Source organism: Prunus persica, chromosome G8, assembly GCF_000346465.2.
Source record: "Prunus persica cultivar Lovell chromosome G8, Prunus_persica_NCBIv2, whole genome shotgun sequence".
Taxonomy (NCBI): domain Eukaryota; kingdom Viridiplantae; phylum Streptophyta; class Magnoliopsida; order Rosales; family Rosaceae; genus Prunus; species Prunus persica.
This window is the reverse complement of record NC_034016.1, coordinates 11,567,827-11,588,908: the sequence shown is the minus strand read 5'-3', so window position 1 is coordinate 11,588,908 and position 21,082 is coordinate 11,567,827. Positions and strand designations below refer to the sequence as shown.

The 21,082-nt window shown below is 42.6% G+C and overlaps 1 protein-coding gene across 1 annotated transcript; it reads left to right on the top strand.

Moving 5' to 3' along the window:
- On the top strand, positions 19,046–20,394 carry LOC109950861 (zinc finger MYM-type protein 1-like). The gene is made up of 3 exons (XM_020571006.1): positions 19,046–19,283; positions 19,434–19,613; positions 19,757–20,394. The coding sequence occupies exons 1-3, from the start codon at positions 19,046–19,048 to the stop codon at positions 20,392–20,394; spliced, it is 1,056 nt and encodes a 351-aa protein (XP_020426595.1).

The following is a 21,082-nucleotide window of genomic DNA, read 5'->3' as shown; positions in this document are numbered from 1 at the left end:
TATGTTGGTTTCTTGCTTGGTTTCATATATATGTTGTGTTCTTAATGGGTTTTGTGTTCTTGTAAATAAACTGAGACACGACGAATTTTAAGGCGTACGACGACGATTACACGACGGTGTTTTTAAACTACCGTCGTTGTATTACTTATACACGACGGTTTTTTCATAAACCGTCGTTTGTATTACTTATAATAGACGACGTCTGTTGAAAATCCGTCGTCTATATATGCCAAATACGTCTGTTTTTTATTAAAACCCGTCGTCTCTGTTGTTTATTACTTGCGATTAGATCATTGTATAATCTGCTATAGTGATGGTCATTGCCTGTATTTTCACTTTATTATAGATAATAGGTTATAGTGTCGGAGATGGATAAGTCATGGATGCACTCGGATAGAAGATCGAAGGCATATGAGTTTGGGGTGGAAGCATTTTTGAACTTTGCTGTAGAAAATCTTCTAACTACAACACATATCCGTTGTCCATGTGTTAAATGTGTTAATTTGAAGTTGTTTGGGGTTGGAATTATAAGGGATCACTTATACTTTAATGGAATTGACCAAAGCTATAAGAATTGGACATTTCACGGAGAACCTTGGGAAGCAACTACTAATGCTAGCAGAAATGTTGAAGAAGATGATGGCCATAGTAGGTACAGTTTTGTGTCTGAAGAAATTGATATGGATGATAATGATTTTGGTGATTTTGGTTCGGATCCGTATGAGTTTGCCAATCTGATTGGGGATGGAGATCAACCAGTGTACCCTGGTTGTAGAAAGTACACGAAGTTATCGGCATTAGTGAAGTTGTATAATTTGAAGGCAAAACATGGGATGAGTGATGTCTGTTTTACAGAATTATTGATACTTCAAGGCGATTTGCTTCCAGAAGGAAATACAATACCAACCTCCATGTATGAGGCTAAAAAGACTTTGTGTGCATTGGGGCTGAGTTATGAGAAAATGCACGCATGCCCCAATGATTGCATCTTGTATAGGAAGGAGTATGAGGATTCAACTAATTGTCCTACTTGTGGTATCTCAAGGTGGAAGGAAGGCAAAGATGCAATCTTGAAAGAGGGTGTGCCAGCGAAGGTGGTGTGGTATTTTCCCCCAATTCCAAGGTTTAAAAGGATGTTTCAATCACATGAGACAGCTAAGAGTTTGACTTGGTGGCATGTTGCTAGAAAATCAATTGACGGTCAGATGTCTCATCCGGCGGATTCCCCGTCTTGGAAACTTCTTGATGATAAATGGCCTGAGTTTGGTAATGAGCCGAGAAACTTGAGATTGGCTCTTTCATCTGATGGATTCAATCCCCACAGTTCTCTAAGTAGCAGATATAGTTGTTGGCCGGTTATCTTAGTTACATATAATCTCCCTCCATGGCTGTGCATGAAACGAAAGTTCATGATGTTAACCTTATTGATTTCCGGTCCTAAACAACCCGAAAATGATATAGACGTCTACTTGGAGCCTTTGATTGATGATTTAAAATCCTTGTGGGTTGGGATTAGAGGAGTGTATGATGCACATAATGGAGAATACTTTACACTCAGAGCTGCATTAATGTGGACAATTAATGATTTCCCCGCCTATGGAAACTTATCTGGTTGTGTTGTTAAAGGATATAAAGCTTGTCCAATATGCGGCGATGATACACCTAGTCACAGGTTGAAAAATGGCCACAAAATTTGTTACATTGGGTATAGAAAATGGTTACCAATCAATCATCCATATAGGAGGCAACGTGCAGCTTTTAATGGGAAACCTGAATATGGCATACCTCCAGAGCCATTAACCGGAGAAGAAGTGCTGCATATGGTTGAAAATGGTGACAGAGTTTGTTGGAAGAAGAAATCAATATTCTTTGATCTCGAGTATTGGAAATACCTTCCTGTGAGGCATGCCCTAGATGTTATGCACATTGAGAAGAATGTTTGCGATAGTATCATTGGTACATTGCTGGAGATCCCTGGAAAAAATAAAGATGGGATTGCTGCTCGATTAGATTTATTGAACATGGGGGTCAAAACTGATTTGCAACCCGAGTATGGAGAAAGACGTACTCGTTTGCCTCCTGGGCCTTGGAATTTGTCAAGAGCAGAGAAGAGAGAGGTTTGCAATTCTTTCTATGGTATGAAGGTCCCTGAAGGTTATTCTTCAAATATTAAAAATCTTGTATCTGTACAAGATTCAAGACTTCTTGGCCTTAAATCACATGATTGTCATACCTTAATGCAACAATTGCTCCCTGTGGCAATTCGTTCTGTTTTGGAGAAGCCTGCAAGGTATGCAATAACTCGTTTGTGCTTCTTCTTCAATGCTATATGTGCAAAGACTGTTGATGTTTCCAAGCTAGATAAGTTGGAAGAAGATGTAGTAGTTACTCTGTGTTTGCTTGAGAAGTACTTTCCCCCTTCATTCTTTGATATCATGGTTCATCTAGTAGTACATCTTGTCAGAGAAGTTCGTCTATGTGGGCCAGTATATTTTAGGTGGATGTATCCGTTTGAAAGATATATGAAAGTGCTGAAGGGGTATGTTCAGAATCGTACTCGTCCCGAAGGTTGCATTGCTGAGCGGTATATAGCTGAAGAAGCGGTAGAGTTTTGTACTCAGCATTTATCTGATGTTAGTACAGTTGGAGTGCCTTCAAGCCAAAAGATGGGAGTTTCAAAGCCATTATCAGGTTGCACAGTGAGCGTAGTTGATCAGGACCTGTTGAATCAAGCACATCTATATGTCTTGGAGAATACGGAGGAAGTCCTACCTTATATCGAGTACGTATGAGTTTTATTCTTTAAGTTTCCATTTAAAATTATTTCTTATGTTTATCTTATATATTTGGGACCGTAATGCTTGAATTTTTCGTGTCATGTAGGCAACATATGATCCACATCAAGACTGCTTATCCAAAATTTAGAAAGAGAACAAAGTGGCTGCAGGATAAGCACAATAGCACTTTCATTCAATGGCTACGCTTCAAGGTATATGTTGTTGAATAACGTATTTCTCTTTTAATTTTCTTCTTATTTATATGTTAGGATGAATTAAGATATGATTAATTTGCAGGTTCAAAGTGAACTTGAGGAAGACAATCATGGCGTATCAGAAAATTTAAGGTGGCTAGCAGCTGGTCCAAACATGTCAGTGCCATTATATAGGAGCTATCTTATTAAAGGTATTAAATTCAATATCAAGGCACAAGATGATGTGCGGACAACTCAAAATAGTGGAGTTTATTTACTTGCACATACCATGCAAGTTGCTAGTGCCAAGGATAAAAACCCAATTCTCTCAAATATGGGTTTCTATGGTGTCATTCAAGAAATTTGGGACCTTGACTACCAAAAGTTTACAATCCCAGTCTTTAGGTGTGATTGGATAGATAGTTCTGGTCTTGTAGTCGACGAACTTGGATTTACCCTTGTAGATTTGAGTAAAATTGGACATAGGAATGACCAATTTGTTTTGGCTTCTCAAGTCAAACAAATATTTTTTGTTGACGACCCGATGCATCGTGGTTGGTCGGTAGTGTTATCAATGCCTAGTAGAGAATATAATGATGTTATTGGTGATGAAGTATTAGGTGATGTGATAATTGAGTGTGAGCCATTTACTAGAGGGATGCCAAATGTTGACACATTTGATGAACTGGTAGGTGAGTTAGGCGGTCAAAATATTCGAGATGGGTGTGAAGATATATGGATTGAATGATGCTTATGTAATTGGCAGTGTATGACATTAATTTTGTAATATATTGTAATGTGATTTCTTCACTTTCTACGTTCAAATAAAACACGACGTTATTGTGAATCAGTTATTCAGCATATTTACCGACGTCTTAAAGCAACGTAACAATGAAGAACCACGACGCTATTGTGAAGCAATTATTCAGGATATCACGTCGGTGAAGGATAAAGAACCGCCATGTAATTCAAAATAACACGACTCCAATCCCATAATACCGACGTCTAAAAAACGAGATATATAATCTGAACGTTAAAAAATACGACGTCATCATACATTTTCCACGTCGCAAGTTCTTTTATAAACGAAGAGGAACGAAATTAATTCCGACGAAAATTCATTATAACCGCCGTCTAATAACAATTAAACGACGTTATTTGTAATACGGCTCCCATCATAATCTACGCCGTCTATATGTTCTGTAATACGGCTCTCATTTATTTGGAACCGACGTTGTTTAGAAGTTCAACGTCGTCTATATTATTAAGTGCGTCGTGAGTAATGAATACATATAAATACAACGTCGACTATATAAATGTATACGTCGTAAATAATGACACTGACAACTATTTCCACGTCATCTTTTTTAGAAAAATCGAAGTGGAAAATTTATTTCACGACGGTTTTTTGTAAATAAGAGACGTTGTAGATTTCAATAACGTCGTCTTCTCATGTATTTAAAGACGTCATATTTTTTCTTGTCGTGTAAATTGTATTTAACGGCGTAGTATTTTAGTTGTCGTCGTTGTATGTATATCTTGCGGCCTTGTTCTTTTAATATGTGTCATATTTTTCTTTTTTAACGACGGTGATTTTTTTGAGTTGGTCGTCTATTCTCATCCTCGACTATTTTCTAGAACTTTAGCAGACTAAACACGTCTGTTTATTGTTTTCCGACGTTGTTGTATTTAACAACGTCTAATATTTATCGTCGTTGTTTGTTTCTGAAAATAGGACGTATAAATTTTTTAATACGACTCTCATATATTTGTAACTGACGTTGTTTAGTTTTTCAACGTCTACTATAGAAACACATACGTCGTAAATAATGACACTGACAACTATTTCCACGTCATCTTTTATCGAAAAATCGAAGTGGAAAATTAATTGTACGACGGTTGTGTTTATATGTGCGACGTAGTAGGTATCAATAACGTCGTCTTCTAATGTATTTAAAGACGTCATATTTTTTATTGTCGTGAAAATTATATTTAACGTCGGCGTATTTTTATTGTCGTCATTGTATGTCTATCTTGCGGCCTTGTTCTCTTAATATGTGTCATATTTTCCCTTTTTAACGACGGTCTTTTTAGAGAATTGGTCGTCTATTATCATTCTCGATTGCTTTTTTTAGATCTTTTTGCAGTACAAAGACGTCGTTTTGTATTTTTTGATGACGTTGTATAGTTTAACAACGACGGTTATTTAGCGTCGTGGTTTATGAGGGAAAAGATGACGGTGGATTCCACGACCATTGAAAAACCAAATACACGACGGTGATTTACCGTCGTCTTTTTGCTTTTTTGTAGTAGTGCAAACTCAAGCAGCCGAGCCCCAAGCAGAGTGAGATCCGGCAGCTTGACAGGGTAAAGCTGAAAGTACCCGCTGCCGAGCGAGTCTACCCGCGTTTCCTTTTCACCAACAACCTCATCAGAGCCGGCCTCGTCAACCCTGCCGAGAGTAAGTGTATCTTGCCTTCAGTAAGTGTTTTTTGTTTGCGCATATTGGTATTGCTTGTCGACTGACCAAACGCTCATGACCAGTGACGGACGCAAGGAAGGCTACCGAGGCAAAAAAGATGAACGAGTCCTCCAGGAGGCGCCTGATGTTGGGCCTGGAGGGCAAGAAGAAAAAGAAGCAGCCTGAAGCGGTTTTCGCTCGGCAGGCAGCAGTGGATCCCGGGGATCAGACTCTTGCCGATCGCCTGCTGGAGCTAGGTGCCGAGCCTGTGCTCAGGCGGGTTGGCGAAGAGGGCTGGGCACCGAGGCGGATGGGCGTCGAAGCCGCTGCTGCCAAAGCTGCTGGCAAGCGGCCGGAGACGGTCGATCTGGAGGCCGACCTGGTCCCCAAGCGCCCTAGCCAGTCGGAGGTCCCGAGGGCCGTCCTTGCGGTAGAGGACGAAGACGATCCTTCCGAGGCCGTCACCATCGCTTGCCCGGCAAAGACGGTCCAGTTCGTCAACCACATGATCCTCGGCTCTGAGATGGAGTTGCCAGAGATCGACGAACTCCCGAAGAAGTTTCTTCGGGAGGAGGCTGGACGCGCCTTTCGACTCCAGGCCTCGGTAAGATTTTATCTCTTCCTTCATCGTTTTATTTTCGTAAGTGGGGTACGCTTCTGAGACTCTTTTTATTTTTGTGTGCAGGCGTCTATGGATATGTGGCTCTGCGTGAAGCGGGCCATCTCTGCTGCCGAGCGCGCCAAAAAGGCGTACGAGGTCGGCAGGGCCAAGGTTGTCGAGGTTGGCAAAGCGCTCCAGGAGCATGCCCACCTGGTTAAGAGAAAGAGTCTGCCGAACGGCAGGTTCTAGCTGCGGAGGAGAAGGTGGAGGAGATGAAGGGTCTCCTGGAGGCGGCTCTGGCGACAGCGAGGGATGCCGAGGCGGCCAAAGAGGCGGTGCAGGTGGCCTTGGAGGAGTTCGAGCGGGCCTGTTGTTCGGTCGGCGATCCGGGGGTACCGCGCGTCTGAAGAGTTCACTGTCCTTCTGGATAAGGAGGTGGGCTCGGAGATGGCGGACCTGTTGTGCCGATTCAAACGGTACAACCCTGGGCAGAAGCTGAACCTGAACTTCATCGCCGATCCTCCTCCTCTACCGGAAGGGATAACTGAGGAGATGATTGAAGAGTACGAGGGGGAGGACGCCGCCGAAGGCTCCGGATCTGCCGAGGCCGCTGCCGCGAATGAAGCCTGAGGGCCTTGTTATTTGTAATAATTGTATTAGTTTTTTTTTTATTTGTACGTACCGAACACATTGATGCCGAGGGCATCCCTAATTTAAATGCATGTTTTTCTCAACTGTTTGAACAATCTGATTTTCTTTCAATTGCCGATTGTATAGGATGTATAACGTTAAAGGGATTTCGAAATTGACAAGTTCCGGTGGAATCTGTAGGGTAGCAATTTCGACAAACATTTATTGCCGTAGGCTAATAAGATGCCGTAGAACGTTAAGTCACCATTATTGGCTGCCGTGGGCTAGTTGAGATTTAAAAAGATGTTCTAAAGTAATAGTGCCGAAGGCTTTCTATTAATTTCTGCCGGAGGGCATATACATTTCAATCGGTTACAACTTTGTCTTGCCGTAGGCTAGGTTACAACTTTGTCCTGCTGTAGGCTAGGTTACTTGAAATAATATTTGAGATGTTTTACGTTCCAAGGGTGACCGAGGGTCTTGCCGTTGGAGTCCCTTAGGCGGTAAGTTCCCGATCGAAGGATACCAATGATCTCATAAGGTCCTTCCCAGGAAGGGCCGAGGGTTCCTTCCGTGGCATCCTTGGTTGCTAGGAATACCTTCCGCATGACCCAATCTCCAATTCGGAATGAGCGGTGTTTGATCCTGGAGTCGTAATACAGAGAGATACGTTGCTTGTAGGCTTCATTCCGAAGGTTGGCATGTGCCCGGTGCTCTTCAAAAAGGTCGAGGCTTAGAGAAAGTGCTTCTTCGTTCGGCTTCGGTGCGAAAGTTTCCGTTCGGTAGGAAGGTTCACCAATTTCCACGGGTATCACGGCTTCCGAACCGAAAGCCAAGGAAAAAGGGGTTTCTCCAGTGGACGTTCGGTAGGATGTCCGAATGGCCCAGAGTGCTTCGGGAAGATTTTCTGGCCAGGCTCCCTTGGCTTTGTCCAGCTGCCGTTTCAGTAGCTTCTTGATGATTTTGTTTATTGCTTCCACCTGACCGTTCGACTGGGGATGTGCCGGTGATGCGAAATACAAGTTGATTTTCAGGCGGGTGCAAAATTGCCTGAAGAGTTCCGAATCGAACTGCTTGCCGTTGTCGGTAATGATTGCATACGGGATACCGAACCTGCAATAAATATGGGTCCAGACGAAGTCTTCCACTCTTGCTACCGTTATGGTTGCTAGAGGTTCAGCATCTACCAATTTGGTGAAGTAGTCAACGGCAACCACTGCGTATTTCACCTGGCCTTTGCCCTGCGGCATTGGACCGATCAGGTCCAGTCCCCATTGTGCGAAAGGCCAAGGACTCACAATCGGTGTCAGAGGTTCGACAGGGATGTGCAGTATGCTGCCGAAACGCTGGCATTTATCACACTTTTTCACCAGCGAGATAGCGTACTGGTGCATGGTTGACTAAAAGTACCCCTGCCGAAAGGTTTTGTGGGCGAGTGACCGGGACCCGGAATGGTCGCCGCACACACCATTATGGATCTCCCGAAGGACGTAGTCCCCCTGTTCTGCCGTAAGACATTTGAGATATGGAGTTGTGTAGCCACATTTGTAAAGGACGTCGTTGATGACGGTGCACCTTGCCGATCGGTACCTAAACTTTCGGGCCTGGGCTTTGTCTTCTGGAAGGGTGCCGTTGGTCAGGTACGAGTAGATAGGAGACATCCATGTATCTTCGTACCGTACGGTACATGTTTCAGAGGTTACCGTGCTCGGTCGAGGAAGAATCTCCACCGGCACCGTTCTTCCGACCTTATCATTGATTGCTGAAGCCAGCCGAGCCAATGCATCGGCGTGGCTGTTTTCGCTTATGGGGATCTGCTTGATCTCGTAGGCTCGGAAGCTTAGGAGCAGCTGGTGGGTGGACGAAAGGTAGGCGTTCATGGAGGCTTCTCTGGCCACGAAGTCTGCCGTTACCTGGTTCACAATGAGCTGGGAGTCGCTGTGAATCCTGATTTGTTTTGCATTCATGCTCTTGGCTAACCGAAGGCCGGCCAGGAGGGCCTCATATTCTGCCTCATTGTTGGAGGTTCGGAAGTCGAATCGGAGGGCGTACTCGATCTTGAGTCCCTCTGGTGTTGTCAGTACCAAGCCTGCTCCGCATCCTTGTTGGTTTGCCGAGCCGTCGACGTGCAGAACCCATACGGGATTTGAGGTGTCGAACCGTTCGGCGTCTACTTCCATTGGTGTTCCAGTTTCGGTAACCGGCTCGGGTGTCAGCTGTGCTGTTGATGGGGTGAGCTCGGAGATGAAATCGGCAATAGCTTGACCCTTTTCGGCGGGTCTTGGCATGAATTGTATATCGAACTCTCCGAGTTCGATCGCCCACTTAATCAATCGGCCAGAAGTCTCTGGTTTTTGGAGTACCTACCGAAGCGGTTGGTTAGTCAGAACTTTGATCCCGTGTGCTTGGAAATACGGCCGAAGTCTTCGTGCCGAGACTACCAGGGCTAGTGCAAGCTGCTCTAATAGGGGATACCAAAGTTCAGCACTCTGGAGTGCCTTGCTCGCATAGAAAATTGGTAACTCTGCTTTCTTTGGTTTCCGAATTAATACCGAACTGACAGCAGTGCTAGATACCGAAAGGTATAGATAGAGAATCTCCCCAGGTAGTGGTTTTGACAGGAGGGGTGCTCTGCCCATGTAGTCCTTTAAGTCTTGAAACGCTTTATCACATTCGGCAGTCCATATGATCTCTTGTTTGCCCCCTTTCAAGGCTTTAAAGAACGGAACACACTTATCGGTAGTCTTGGATATGAAACGAGTCAAGGCCGCCACACGTCCGGTAAGGCTTTGAATGTCCTTCGCGGTTTTCGGCTTCTCCATGTCGATGATTGCCTTTATTTTTTCGGGGTTCGCTTCGATACCCCTCTCACTGATCATGAACCCGAGGAATTTCTTGGAAGATACACCGAAGGCGCACTTCGTCGGGTTCAGCCTCATCCGGTAGTCCTTCAGTACGCCGAACATGACTGACAGATGCTGCAGATGTTCTTCTGCAGTTTTGCTTTTTACTAGCATGTCGTCAACATAAACCTCCATGATGCTGCCGATGTACTTGGTGAAGATTCTGTTGACGAGCCTTTGATATGTTGCCCCCGTGTTCTTCAGGCCGAACGGCATGACGTTGTAACAGTACAAACCCCTGTCTGTTATGAAGGCGGTGTGTTCGCTGTCGGGGGGGTGCATGAATATCTGATTGTATCCCAAATAGGCGTCCATGAAGCTGAGCAGTTCGTGTCCGGCAGTGGCGTCCACGAGCTGATCTATCCGTGGCAACGGGAAGCTGTCCTTCGAGCAGGCCTTGTTCAGATCAGTATAGTCTTGGCACATTCGCCACCCGCCTGTACCCTTCCGGACCATCACTGAGTTTGCCAGTCATACCGGATACGTAGTCTCCCTGATGAAGCCGATGGTTTGAAGTTTGTCAACCTCTGTGCGCATCGCTTCGTATCGTTCGGCATCATACGAACGGCGCTTCTGTCTTACAGGCTTATATGCGGGGGAAATGCTGAGTTTATGGCTGATGATCTCAGGATCTATGCCGGGCATATCTTCATAAGACCATGCGAACACCTCCGAATGGTGCCGTAAGAAGTCTATGAACTGCGCTCGGAGGTTAGGGGTGAGTCTGGTGCCGATTTTAACCCGACGATCAGGCTGCTCGTCGCTCAGGGTTATCGTTTCCAGTTCTTCGGCAGGTTGTGTGTGTGGAGTCGGGGACTCATCTCTAGGGTCGTCAACGGGTCCCGTACCGTTCGGTATCCCCTGCATAGACATGGTCTCGTCGAGGATTTGGACAGAGGTTGACTTGAGTGCCGTGGCATAGCAAGTCCGCGCGCTTAACTGATTTCCTTGAACAGCCCCTGTGCCGTAGGGGGTTGGGAACTTCATCAGTAGCATGTGGGGGGAAAGATGCGCCTTGACCTTGGTGAGTGCCGTCCGCCCAACTATGACGTTGTACGCCGTCGGGCAGTCAACGATGAGAAATTGATCGTATACCATGATTTTCCTTGGCGCGGTGCCGAAGGTAATGGGTAGTTTTACACTACCGATCGGTTGGACCAGGTCTCTGGAGAAACTTAACAAAGGTGTCAACTGCCGGTTCACCTGGCAGTCCTTTATTCCCATCTCTCGGAAAGCTTCGGAAAAAATCACGTTTACCGAGCTCCCGGTATCGATCAGCACTCTTCCTACGTCGTAGTCGGCAATTTCTGCTCGGATGATCATTGGGTCGTCATGGGGATAGAGGATGCCCTCTTCCTCCTCTTCGCAGAATGTGATTGGTTCCCAACGAACTTTCGGGATTTCCTGGTGTCGATTCACCTCTATGCCGAATACCTGAGGAAATTGCGCGGCACGCACATATTGCTTCATTGACCGGTTGCTCATTCCTGCGATGGTGGGGCCACCGCTAATAGTGCTTATCATGTTTATCTGCCGAATTGAATTCGACACGGGCGCCGTTGGCTGCCGGGCGATGTACTGATCTAGCTTCCCCTCTCTGATCAATCGTTCGACAATTTTTTTCAGGCTTATACAGTCTTCCGTATTATGGCTGTTGTGCTGATGGTATCGGCAGAATTTACCGGTATCCCGGTTGTCCTGCCGATTGGGTCTTCGGGCATTCGGCTTCGGTATTATTTCCTGTTCGTTCAACAGGACGGCCTCGTAAGTAGTGTTCAACAGGGTGAAGACTTCAGTGCCGTGGTCACGATTCGGCAGTGGTGCTCGGTTGTCGTTGCGACCATACCGCCCTTTCCCTTTCTTCGAGTGTTCTCTTCGATCGGCGCGGTCGTCTTTTCTCTTATGACCTGCCGAATATGGGTCGATTCTCTCGTAGGGTGTCGCTTTTGCCGGATAAGCACTTGGTTCGGCGTCTCCTCGCGGTGCCGAAGCTGCGGGTTTCGAGTTGAAATATTCGGCGTTGGCGTGGATTGCCTCCTGCTTCATCAGTTCGTCGTACGTGCGCCAGTTGCTGCTGTATAGTAGATATTGAAAATGCGAGGACCGAAGGCCACTCTTAAAGGCGCCGTAGGCTGCCCTATCGTCTGTTTCCGGACACCTTGAGTACTCGTGACTGAAGCGCGCCGCGTATTCTCTCAACGGTTCGTCTTCTCTTTGCCGAATCGTGTACAGATCATCAGCAGAGTAAAGACGGTCTGTTTGGATCATGAAGTGGTTGAGGAAAATCTGCTTCAGTTCGTCGAAGGAGTCTACCGTTTCTGGCTCCAACCGGTAGAACCAGTTCAGGGCTGCCCCGGTAAGGGAGGACGGGAATAGCAGGCACTGCCCTTCGTCGCTCAGGCCCTTGCATCCGATGGCGGACTGAAATGAGTGGAGGTGTGTTAAGGGGTCTTCCGTTCCCGTATAGAACGGTATACGAAGTTGCTGCCCTTCCCGATCCTACCGAGAGTCTCGGATGCGCCTGGTAAACGGTCCTGGCCGAAGCTTTCCCCACTCCGGTCCTTGGGAGCGGGCGTTGTCGTTTTCCATTTTCTGGATTCTTTGAAAAAGGAGTCGGACAACGGGGTCTCGGCTAGGGATTTCCTCATATGCGTAGTCTTCTGATCGCCTTTGTAGGTCCAGTGGATTAACCTCCGAGTTCTGCGAATGTGTTGCCGAACGGTAGGTGAAAGTTTGCGTCAAGGACGGGATGTACTCGGATTCCGACTCCTCTGCGGGGCCCAGCCCTCTGACTTTCAGAATAGGTGACTTGTCCCCTAGGACTTTCATCCGTGAGTCCCTTAGTCGAGCGCTCACCCTGATCGGAGACCTCTGTCTCTCCTCATCTCGATCGTTAGTCCGATGTTCCCGGTGGTTAATCCGATGTCGGCAGTCGGAGTAGACCTTCTTGGGGATGTGCGGCTGGTCCTTGGGTGCCGGAACTACCAACTGTTTGGAAGGTGCGGGCGTTGCCTTCGCTACCTTCTCGCGTTTCTTCTTCCAATGGGGGGGTCTGCAAGCTCTCGGAAGAGCGAGTTGTCTGGATGTTCTGCGTGTGCTGCTGGTGGAGCAGCTGCTGGGTTTCGTCCACTTTGGACGAAAGAAAGTTGTTGTGCTCCTGAAGCCTCGCCATGTCCTTCCGTAGGGACGCGATTTGGACGGCCAGCTCAGCTTCGGCGGTTGTTTGGGTGGCGGGGGCATTCCCGAAGGGAGTGCATGGGGGTAGCGCTGGGCTAGCTCCGCTCTGCCTTCCGAACGGTATGCCTTCTTCCGACAAGTACGTGGGTACTGAAGTGGTCCCCATGTGTTTTGGAGATGGTGGGTTGATAATTTTTTCGAGTTTCCCACAGACGACGCCAAACTGTTGATGCGAAAAAGTAATTCGGCACGTATTTCGCCAACTTAATTATATTATGTCTTCGGTAGGTCCCTGTCTTCGGAAGGTGCTTGTCTTCGGATGGGAAAGTACCTACAAAAGGACACGTTCGGTAAGTCCTTGGGGTACCGGTGCGGTACCGGCCGAAGGCTCTTCGATGCTTTAGTAAGTATGGATTTAGTAATATTAACTGACAGATCAATCGGTAGCGTACCGTTAGTTCTGATCCCCTCCTTTTGGGGATAAGGATCTCCTTATATAAGCCTTGGGGGATGTGCACTGTGCTCATATTTCCGATGTGGGACTGTGGACATGGATTGTGAGCATGACACGTGTCCGATGGTAAAAAGGGGCCAAGATAGATGGCTTCGGTAGGGATCATGTCGAAGGCATTTCTGCAGCCAAACGCGATCCTGCCCACGTGTCCGGTTGTCATAGGCCGTTTATCTTCGGTATCAACAAAAATGAAAAGGTTGCGTTATGTAGGACAAGCCTAACAAGTTTGTAGTTGTTCATTGTTCCAATTGTAAGACAAAGCAATTTTGCTTTGACTGTATTGAAAGATGGGAAGTAAGAATTAAATGTTGACAGTTTTAATTTGAGTGAGCTAATTGTGTATTTGCATAATTTTATTTATACGCAATTTTTAAATCTAATCCTGTATTTATTTGCGCGAGTTTGGTTGAAAATTTAAATTTAGTGAGCTCATTGTGTTTGCACTACTTGAAAGAGAGAGAGAGAGAGAGAGAGAGAGAGAGAGAGAGAGAGAGAGAGAGAGAGAGAGAGAGAGAGAGAGAGAGCGTGGTGACAGTGGACAAAGATGAGGAAGTGGCGGTGCTGAAAAAAGAGAGAGAGAGAGGCGAAGTGGCGCTAATTTGGATGGCAGAGGGATGTAAGAAGTGGCGGTGGTTGGCAACCCTAATGTATATATATTTTTGAAAAAGTAAATACATTGGGCACAAATGAATGGTTTGTGTGTATGTACAAAAGTCAAATCAAAAGCAGCAATTTATGTTGTCAGATATATGTCATATACGTACTCAAAAGTATTGAGTTTAAGACACCATAAAGTAAAATCGTGCCCTATAAACAATAGAAACTCCTATAGAGGAAATCGATTATTTTAAAGTGGCTGTAGTGTGGTTATCTGTACAGAGCACGAATAATTATGCCTTTTTGCATTAAAGAGCACAAATAACAATTGTGCTCAAAACTAGATATTTTAGTAGTGTATAAAATAAATATTTTTTAGGTTTATAAAATAGATTAAAACAAAATTAAAAGTCAAAAGCAACTAAATATAATTGTAAGAGCAAAAACACCTTTATATAGCTAATAGAAACTACGATAAAATACTATCAAACTCAAGTGATATCAATGAAGTAAACAAAAATTGCAAAAACAAAAACAAAAAAACAAAGAAATACAATTAGCTACTACTCTATAACAAAACAATATAGATATCAATTATGTAAACAAAAACTGAAACTGCAAACAAAAATATAAACTACAAACAAAAACAGAAACTATAGCAAGAGCAAAAAGGAAACTGCACTTCAGAGTTTGGTGAAAAATGCACCTATTAATAAGTTAGGAACCAAGGCAAAACCATGATAAAAGTACTAAAATAATTAAAAGACATATCAATTGTTGATAGAATTGTATAAGTTCCATATACTTCCCATATTCATACTAAAATCCAAATGCTTCCTAAACAAATGTACATAAAATGTAAATTGCACAATAGTTTCTAAGCAAAAATGCACCTATTAAAAAGTTAGGGGCAAAAAAATACAATACCGTGATGAAAGTACTAAAACAAATAAAAGATAGCGCCTTGGATATTGTGGTGCTATAGTGACGCGACTGTTGGACTGTTCAAACCAAAATTGACCACGAATGCAGGCTATTTAGGTTGGATATTTTGGGAAGATTATAGAGGAGGTGATGGCGAGCAACTTTCGTGAAGGAACGACAGTGAGATAAGGCCTTTTTGGTGATGGAAAGTCGTCATAAAATTGGGTCTGCAGCTGCCAGGTTTTCCAGTCGAGAGAGGGAGACTCACATATGATTTTGGCCTAGCTTTTTAAACAAAAAGGTAAATTGTATTTTTCTTTTATAATTTAGACACGCCGGACAAATCTGGGCCTTTGATTGAGCTTTTTCAAAACAAAATTTTAAATCCATTCACTAAATCCAAAACAGAAATACTCAATTTACAATATCCTTATTATTAAACTTTTTTTTTAATCACTATATACTAATTTTTCTTTCATTCTTCCACTTTTTAAAGAGAATATTATACACATGAAGGACCATTTAATAACCATTTATTTTTATTTATTTATTTATTCTTTTTTGGTAGGTAAGTACGAGTGGGTATTGAGACTGAAAAACCAGAATATCGAGTCACACCGGATAGAAAAAACTGAAAAAAATCCTTGTTGACTTTAATAAAAAGTCAACAAACCGAACCGAAATGATTCAAACTGGTTTTATTCTCGATTTCACACCTTATAAAACCGGATCGGACTAGACAGCACTGGTTGTGTATTATTTTGTATTTATTTTTAAATTATTTAAGTCCAATGCTTAATTTCTAATCACATAACTAATATTTACCCAAGCCCAACTTCAAAGCACCTTTTCTAGGCTCAATCATCTCTCATTGTATGACATGGGATCGTTTGTGAATTTTTAACCCTAGAAAAAATAAAATTTTAGTTGGAATTTATAAAAATAAATAATTTGAAAAATAAATAAATAAATATTTGGTTCAAGATCGGAAAAATCAGAAACCGCGTTGGAACTGATGTAAACCAGACCGACTGGTTTCATAATTTTTTTTCGAGTTTTTCTATTTAAACCCCACACTTTTCTTTGCTCACCCCAATACTTAAATCATTAAGCTCTTAAGTTTTATTATTGTGTAAAACGACAAAAAAGGTCATCCAGCTTAATATTTAACCCTAGTACATCTATACACACACCTCACACACCCCACCACTCTTTATATTAAGGTTTATAAAACACGAACTCTTCTACACTCTATTGCCATATTACTCTTCTCTTTCAAGAAACCCACTATACTCTCATATTCTCTTCACAAACCCTAAATACGGTATGCAAATAGTAGCTTGTGGGTCGTCAATTGAGGTATGTAATGTGAGATTATTTATTGGTTTGGGACTCCTCCTAGAATTATGGAGGATGCTGTGATCAAAGACTTGTTGTAATTTTCTTTGTGAAGGGCAAGATAGCGGGGTTTGGGGTTGATGAGTTATTTTATTTTATGCTGGGTGTGTATTTAGGGGTAGTTTAGGAAGATAATATGATTTTCTTAGAAATTGTGAACATTTGAATTAGAAGTTGGGGTGAACTTAGAATATGGGATGAACAAAGAAAAGTGCGGGGTTTAAATAGAAAAACTCTTTTTTTTTTTTTCACAAAAATTGAACAGAATCACACTAGTTAAATAGTACCAATTCCATTTTCAATACGAGTAAAAACCAAATCGAACTGGACCGCGTCCATCCCTATCGGTAAGTAGACCTGGCAAACGGGTCGTTTTAACAGATTTCGAGTCGTGTTCATGTTAACCCATTAAGTTAACAGGTTGACACGACACGACCTATTAACTTAACGGGTGGAAAATATCAAACCCAAACACGACCTGTTATAATTTACGTAAAATCCGCATGACCCGTTAGAATAAGTAGGAAAAAAAAACCTATTACCCAACTCTAACTCTTCTTCCCCCAAACCCCAATGCTAACTTTACTTCCCTCTTTCCCTCTTTGTTCCAGTCTCCACACAACCCCCCCACCCCCCCCCAAGAGGCGGAGCTACAGTGGAGTCAATGGAGTCGCACAACCTCTTGGCAGCCATGGAAATAAGCCTAGAGGTCCCTTGGAGCTGCTGGTGAGACCTCTTGGAGCTGCACACCAAGTGGTAGACGAAATGTCTGAAAGAACCATCAGTTGCAAGTTGAAGAAGAAAGACCATCGCGCGCCGGTTTTTGTTTTTTTAAACAACTTGGGCAAAACGACGTCATTTTGGCCAGGTCTGAACAAATTAAAAAAAGACCAGCGTATCCTCTCCAGCCATTTTTTAATGGCTTATTTACTGTAGCGCCCTCCGAAACTACGGTCAAATCCCATATTGCCTCTTAAAAGTTAAAGTGGCCCATGTTATCCCCTTAACCAAGGTTTGGTGTTCCACTTTGTCCCTACAGTCATCTCCATCCATAATTCCGTTAACATTGATGATGTGGCAGGGTTAAATTAGTAATTTTATATACATGGGTTCTTTATCCACCTCCAGGTTGGACAAACAAATAATAAAATATAATTTATATTTATTAAATACTTTTTTAAAAATTAACATAAAATTGAAAGAAGAAAAAAACTAGCCCAGATCCAATCTCCCTCATCCTCCCAGCACTTCAGCCTCGCCCTGCAAACACCCACTACCCTTTCAATTTCATCACTCAGCTCATTTCCTCCCCAAAAGTACCTACACCAAATCCCCACATCTCCTCAACTGTGGGTTCATTAAATAGCCCAATGAGTGACATACTCATGTTGCTGATTTTGCTGGGCTAGGAACAAAAGCAAGAGCAAGAAGAGTTTGTTCAAACATGAAAAATTGATCCTTGAAGCCAATCAGAAGCAAGACTCAAGGTATGAATGAGTAATTCTTTGATATTCAACAACACTAGGCTCAATTGAACGAATTGACCAGTCTCGCAAGAAATGGACTCGCAAATTGGAATTTGAGGCGGCTGCGGTGACTGTCGAGTCTGTAAATTCATGTGCAGGTTCAGAGCCAGGTTCGGCTGCTCCTGCGGCGAGTCCTCAGCATAGGCTATGGGTTGATTTTTTGTGTTTCATCACTCCGCTCCTTGCACTACTATCCGTTAGATGGTCTGTGGTTGTGGGGGATGGATGGGTTAAGGAAGGTCGAACATGCGGTAGGGATGAGGCTTAGATCGAGAAGGTTGTGTAGAGGGTGAGAGAGAGAGAGAGAGAGAGAGGGGGGGGGGCGGGGATGAGGGGCTGGGAGGGTGGGGAAGGCGATTGGGCTAGATTTTTTTTTTCTTTCTTTCAATTTCTATGTTTTTTTTATAAAAAAATTTGTTGTATAATTGATTTTTTTTTTTATATAAATAATAAATATAAATTATTTTTTATTATTTATTTGTCCAACATGGAGGTGGATAAAGAACCCATGTATATAACATTACTAATCTAACGCTGCCATATCATCAATGTTAATGGAATTATGGATGGAGATGACGGTAGTGGGCAAAGTGGAACACCAAACCATGGTCAAGAGGGTAATATGGGCCGCTTTAACTTTTGGAAAGCAATCTGGGATCTGACCGTAGTTTTAGGGGGTACTACAGTAAATAAGCTTTTTTTAATTCCTTGGGCCAAAACTACGTTGTTTTGGCCAGGTCTGAACAAATTAAAAAAAGACCAGCGTATTCTCTCCAGCCATTTTTTCTCCACAGACTCGATTCCAATTCTAAAACACCCAATTTTTTTTTGCTTTCTCCTCCAAGTTCAAACCCTAAGTTCCCAACTCAATTCCCCCTCCCCTAAACCCTCAGCTCCATCTTCTCTCTTTCTGCCGCCACTAGAGAGTGCCTCTGAGCTGCTGTGTCGTTGCCGTGTGGTGGTGCCGCCAACTACTCTCTTTGCTTTACTCATTCTAATTGTGAAATTTCACAATCCAAGTAAGTTCTAAACCTTATGTTACTATGTATGATATATTTAATCTAATTGAAATCCAATTCATATTTATTTTGATTATATTGTGAATTTTTATTTTCAGTATTTTGTATATGTTGAATATATTTAATTTAATTGAAATCTAATTCATATTTATTTTGATTATATTGATGGTTTGTTTATATTGTGAGTTTTTTATTTTCATTATTTTGTATATGTAGAAAATATTTAATTTAATTGAAATCGAATTCATATTTATTTTGATTATGTTGATGGTTTGTTTATATTGTGAGTATTTATTTTGATTATTTTGTACATGTAGAATTATTATGGAACGGTTTTTTAAGAGAAAGTCATTATTGGGTTCGGGTAGCTCAGATAATGTTGATAGTTCAAATAATGTTGGTAGTTCAAGAACTCCGAGTTCAAGACAAAATCAGTTAGATGGTGTTTTGGGTAATCTTCAAGCGGACCCTGGATTAAGAACTCGAATGATAGATTATGATGCTAATATGAGAGATGAGGTCCGAAGATCATATCTACAAAAAGGACCTTGTCAACCTAGAGGTCATAATTTCCCAATAACTAATATGTCAGGAATTAATCAACGCTTCATTCCCCAATGGTTTGATGAGTTTGATTGGTTGAAGTATAGCATATCTAAAGATGCGGCATTTTGTCTCTATTGCTATCTCTTTAAAACCAATTTTGAATAAGTGGGTAGTGAGGCTTTCACTGGAGATGGATTTAAGAATTGGAAGAAAGGGAGAGAAAGATTTAAGATGCATGTTGGACCGGTTGGGAGTGTTCATAACAAAGTTAGAGAAGTTGCTATAAATTTGATGAATCAAAGCACACATATTGAAACGGCAGTGAGCAAACACTTCAACCAAGCTCGTAAGGCTTATCGCACATGCTTGAATGCATCAATCAAGTGCACTAAGTTTTTATTGCGATAAGTCTTGCTTTTCGTGGCCATGATGAAAGTGCTACTTCAAGAAATAGGGGAAATTACTTAGAGCTATTGCAATTCCTTGCAGATAATGATGATAAAGTTAAACAAGTTGTGATGGAAAATGCTCCGGGGAATCTCAAATTACTAGCTCCTTGCATTCAAAAAGAAATTGTGAATTCATGTGCCCTTGAAACACTTGATGCTATCATGGATGGTCTAAAAGATAGATTTTTTTCAATATTGGTGGATGAAGCACGTGATGTGTCGGTAAAAGAGCAAATGGCTATGGTGTTGCGTTATGTGGATGACAAAGGGCATGTAATTGAAAGATTTGTGGGTATCCAACATGTTACCGACACTACTTCAAGTTCACTAAAGGATGTTATTGACACATTCTTTTCTCGCAACGGTTTGAGCCTTTCCAAGCTACGAGGACAAGGTTATGATGGTGCTAGCAATATGAGAGATAAGTTGAATGGCCTTAAAACAAAGATATTGAAAGAACAACCTTGTGCATATTATGTTCATTGCTCTGCTCATCAACTTCAACTAGCTCTTGTTACCGTGGCAAAGAAGAATATATACATTGCCTCTTTTTTTGCAACGGCTAATAGTGTGGTTAATCATGTTGGAGCATCTTGTAAGCGGCGTGATTTCCTTAGAGGACAACTCCAAGAAGAGCTTGTGATAGCTTTTGAAAATGATTGCCTTATAACGGGGTGAGGCTTAAGAAATTGTGAATGCAATGGCTTTAGTGAAATCATGCAAGGAAAAGCTACATTGGATGAGGAATAATGGGTTCGATGCATTGGTTGATGAAGTATCTTTTTTTTGTGACAAATATCATATTGATGTTCCTAACATGGAAGATGCATTTATACTTCCAGGGATGTCAAGGCATAATGCTCCAATAAAGACAAATCGTCGTCATTATCGTGTGGAGCTCTTTATTTATGTCATTGATGAGCAAATTATGGAGTTAGAGGATCGCTGTAATGAGGTAAATACCGAGTTGCTTATTTGTTTGGCATGTTTGAGTCCGAAAGATTCATTTGTAGTGTTTGATAAACCAAAGTTACTTCATCTTGCTCAATTTTTTCCTCAAGACTTTTCGAATGAGGATCGTTTAGCACTTGAAGATCAACTTGAGATATTCATTATGTGCATTCCAGTAGTGATTTCTTTCAATTGGAAGGGATTTGTGATCTTGCAAAAAAAATGGTGGAGACAAGGATGCATCAAGTATTCAATTATGTGTATTTGCTCATTACATTATCTTTAGTTTTACCGGTTGCAACTGCTTCAGTGGAGAGGACATTTTCTATCATGAATATTGTTAAGGGTCCACTTAGGAACAAAATTGGAGATCAATGGTTGAGTGATAACTTGATTGTTTATATTTAGAGAGATA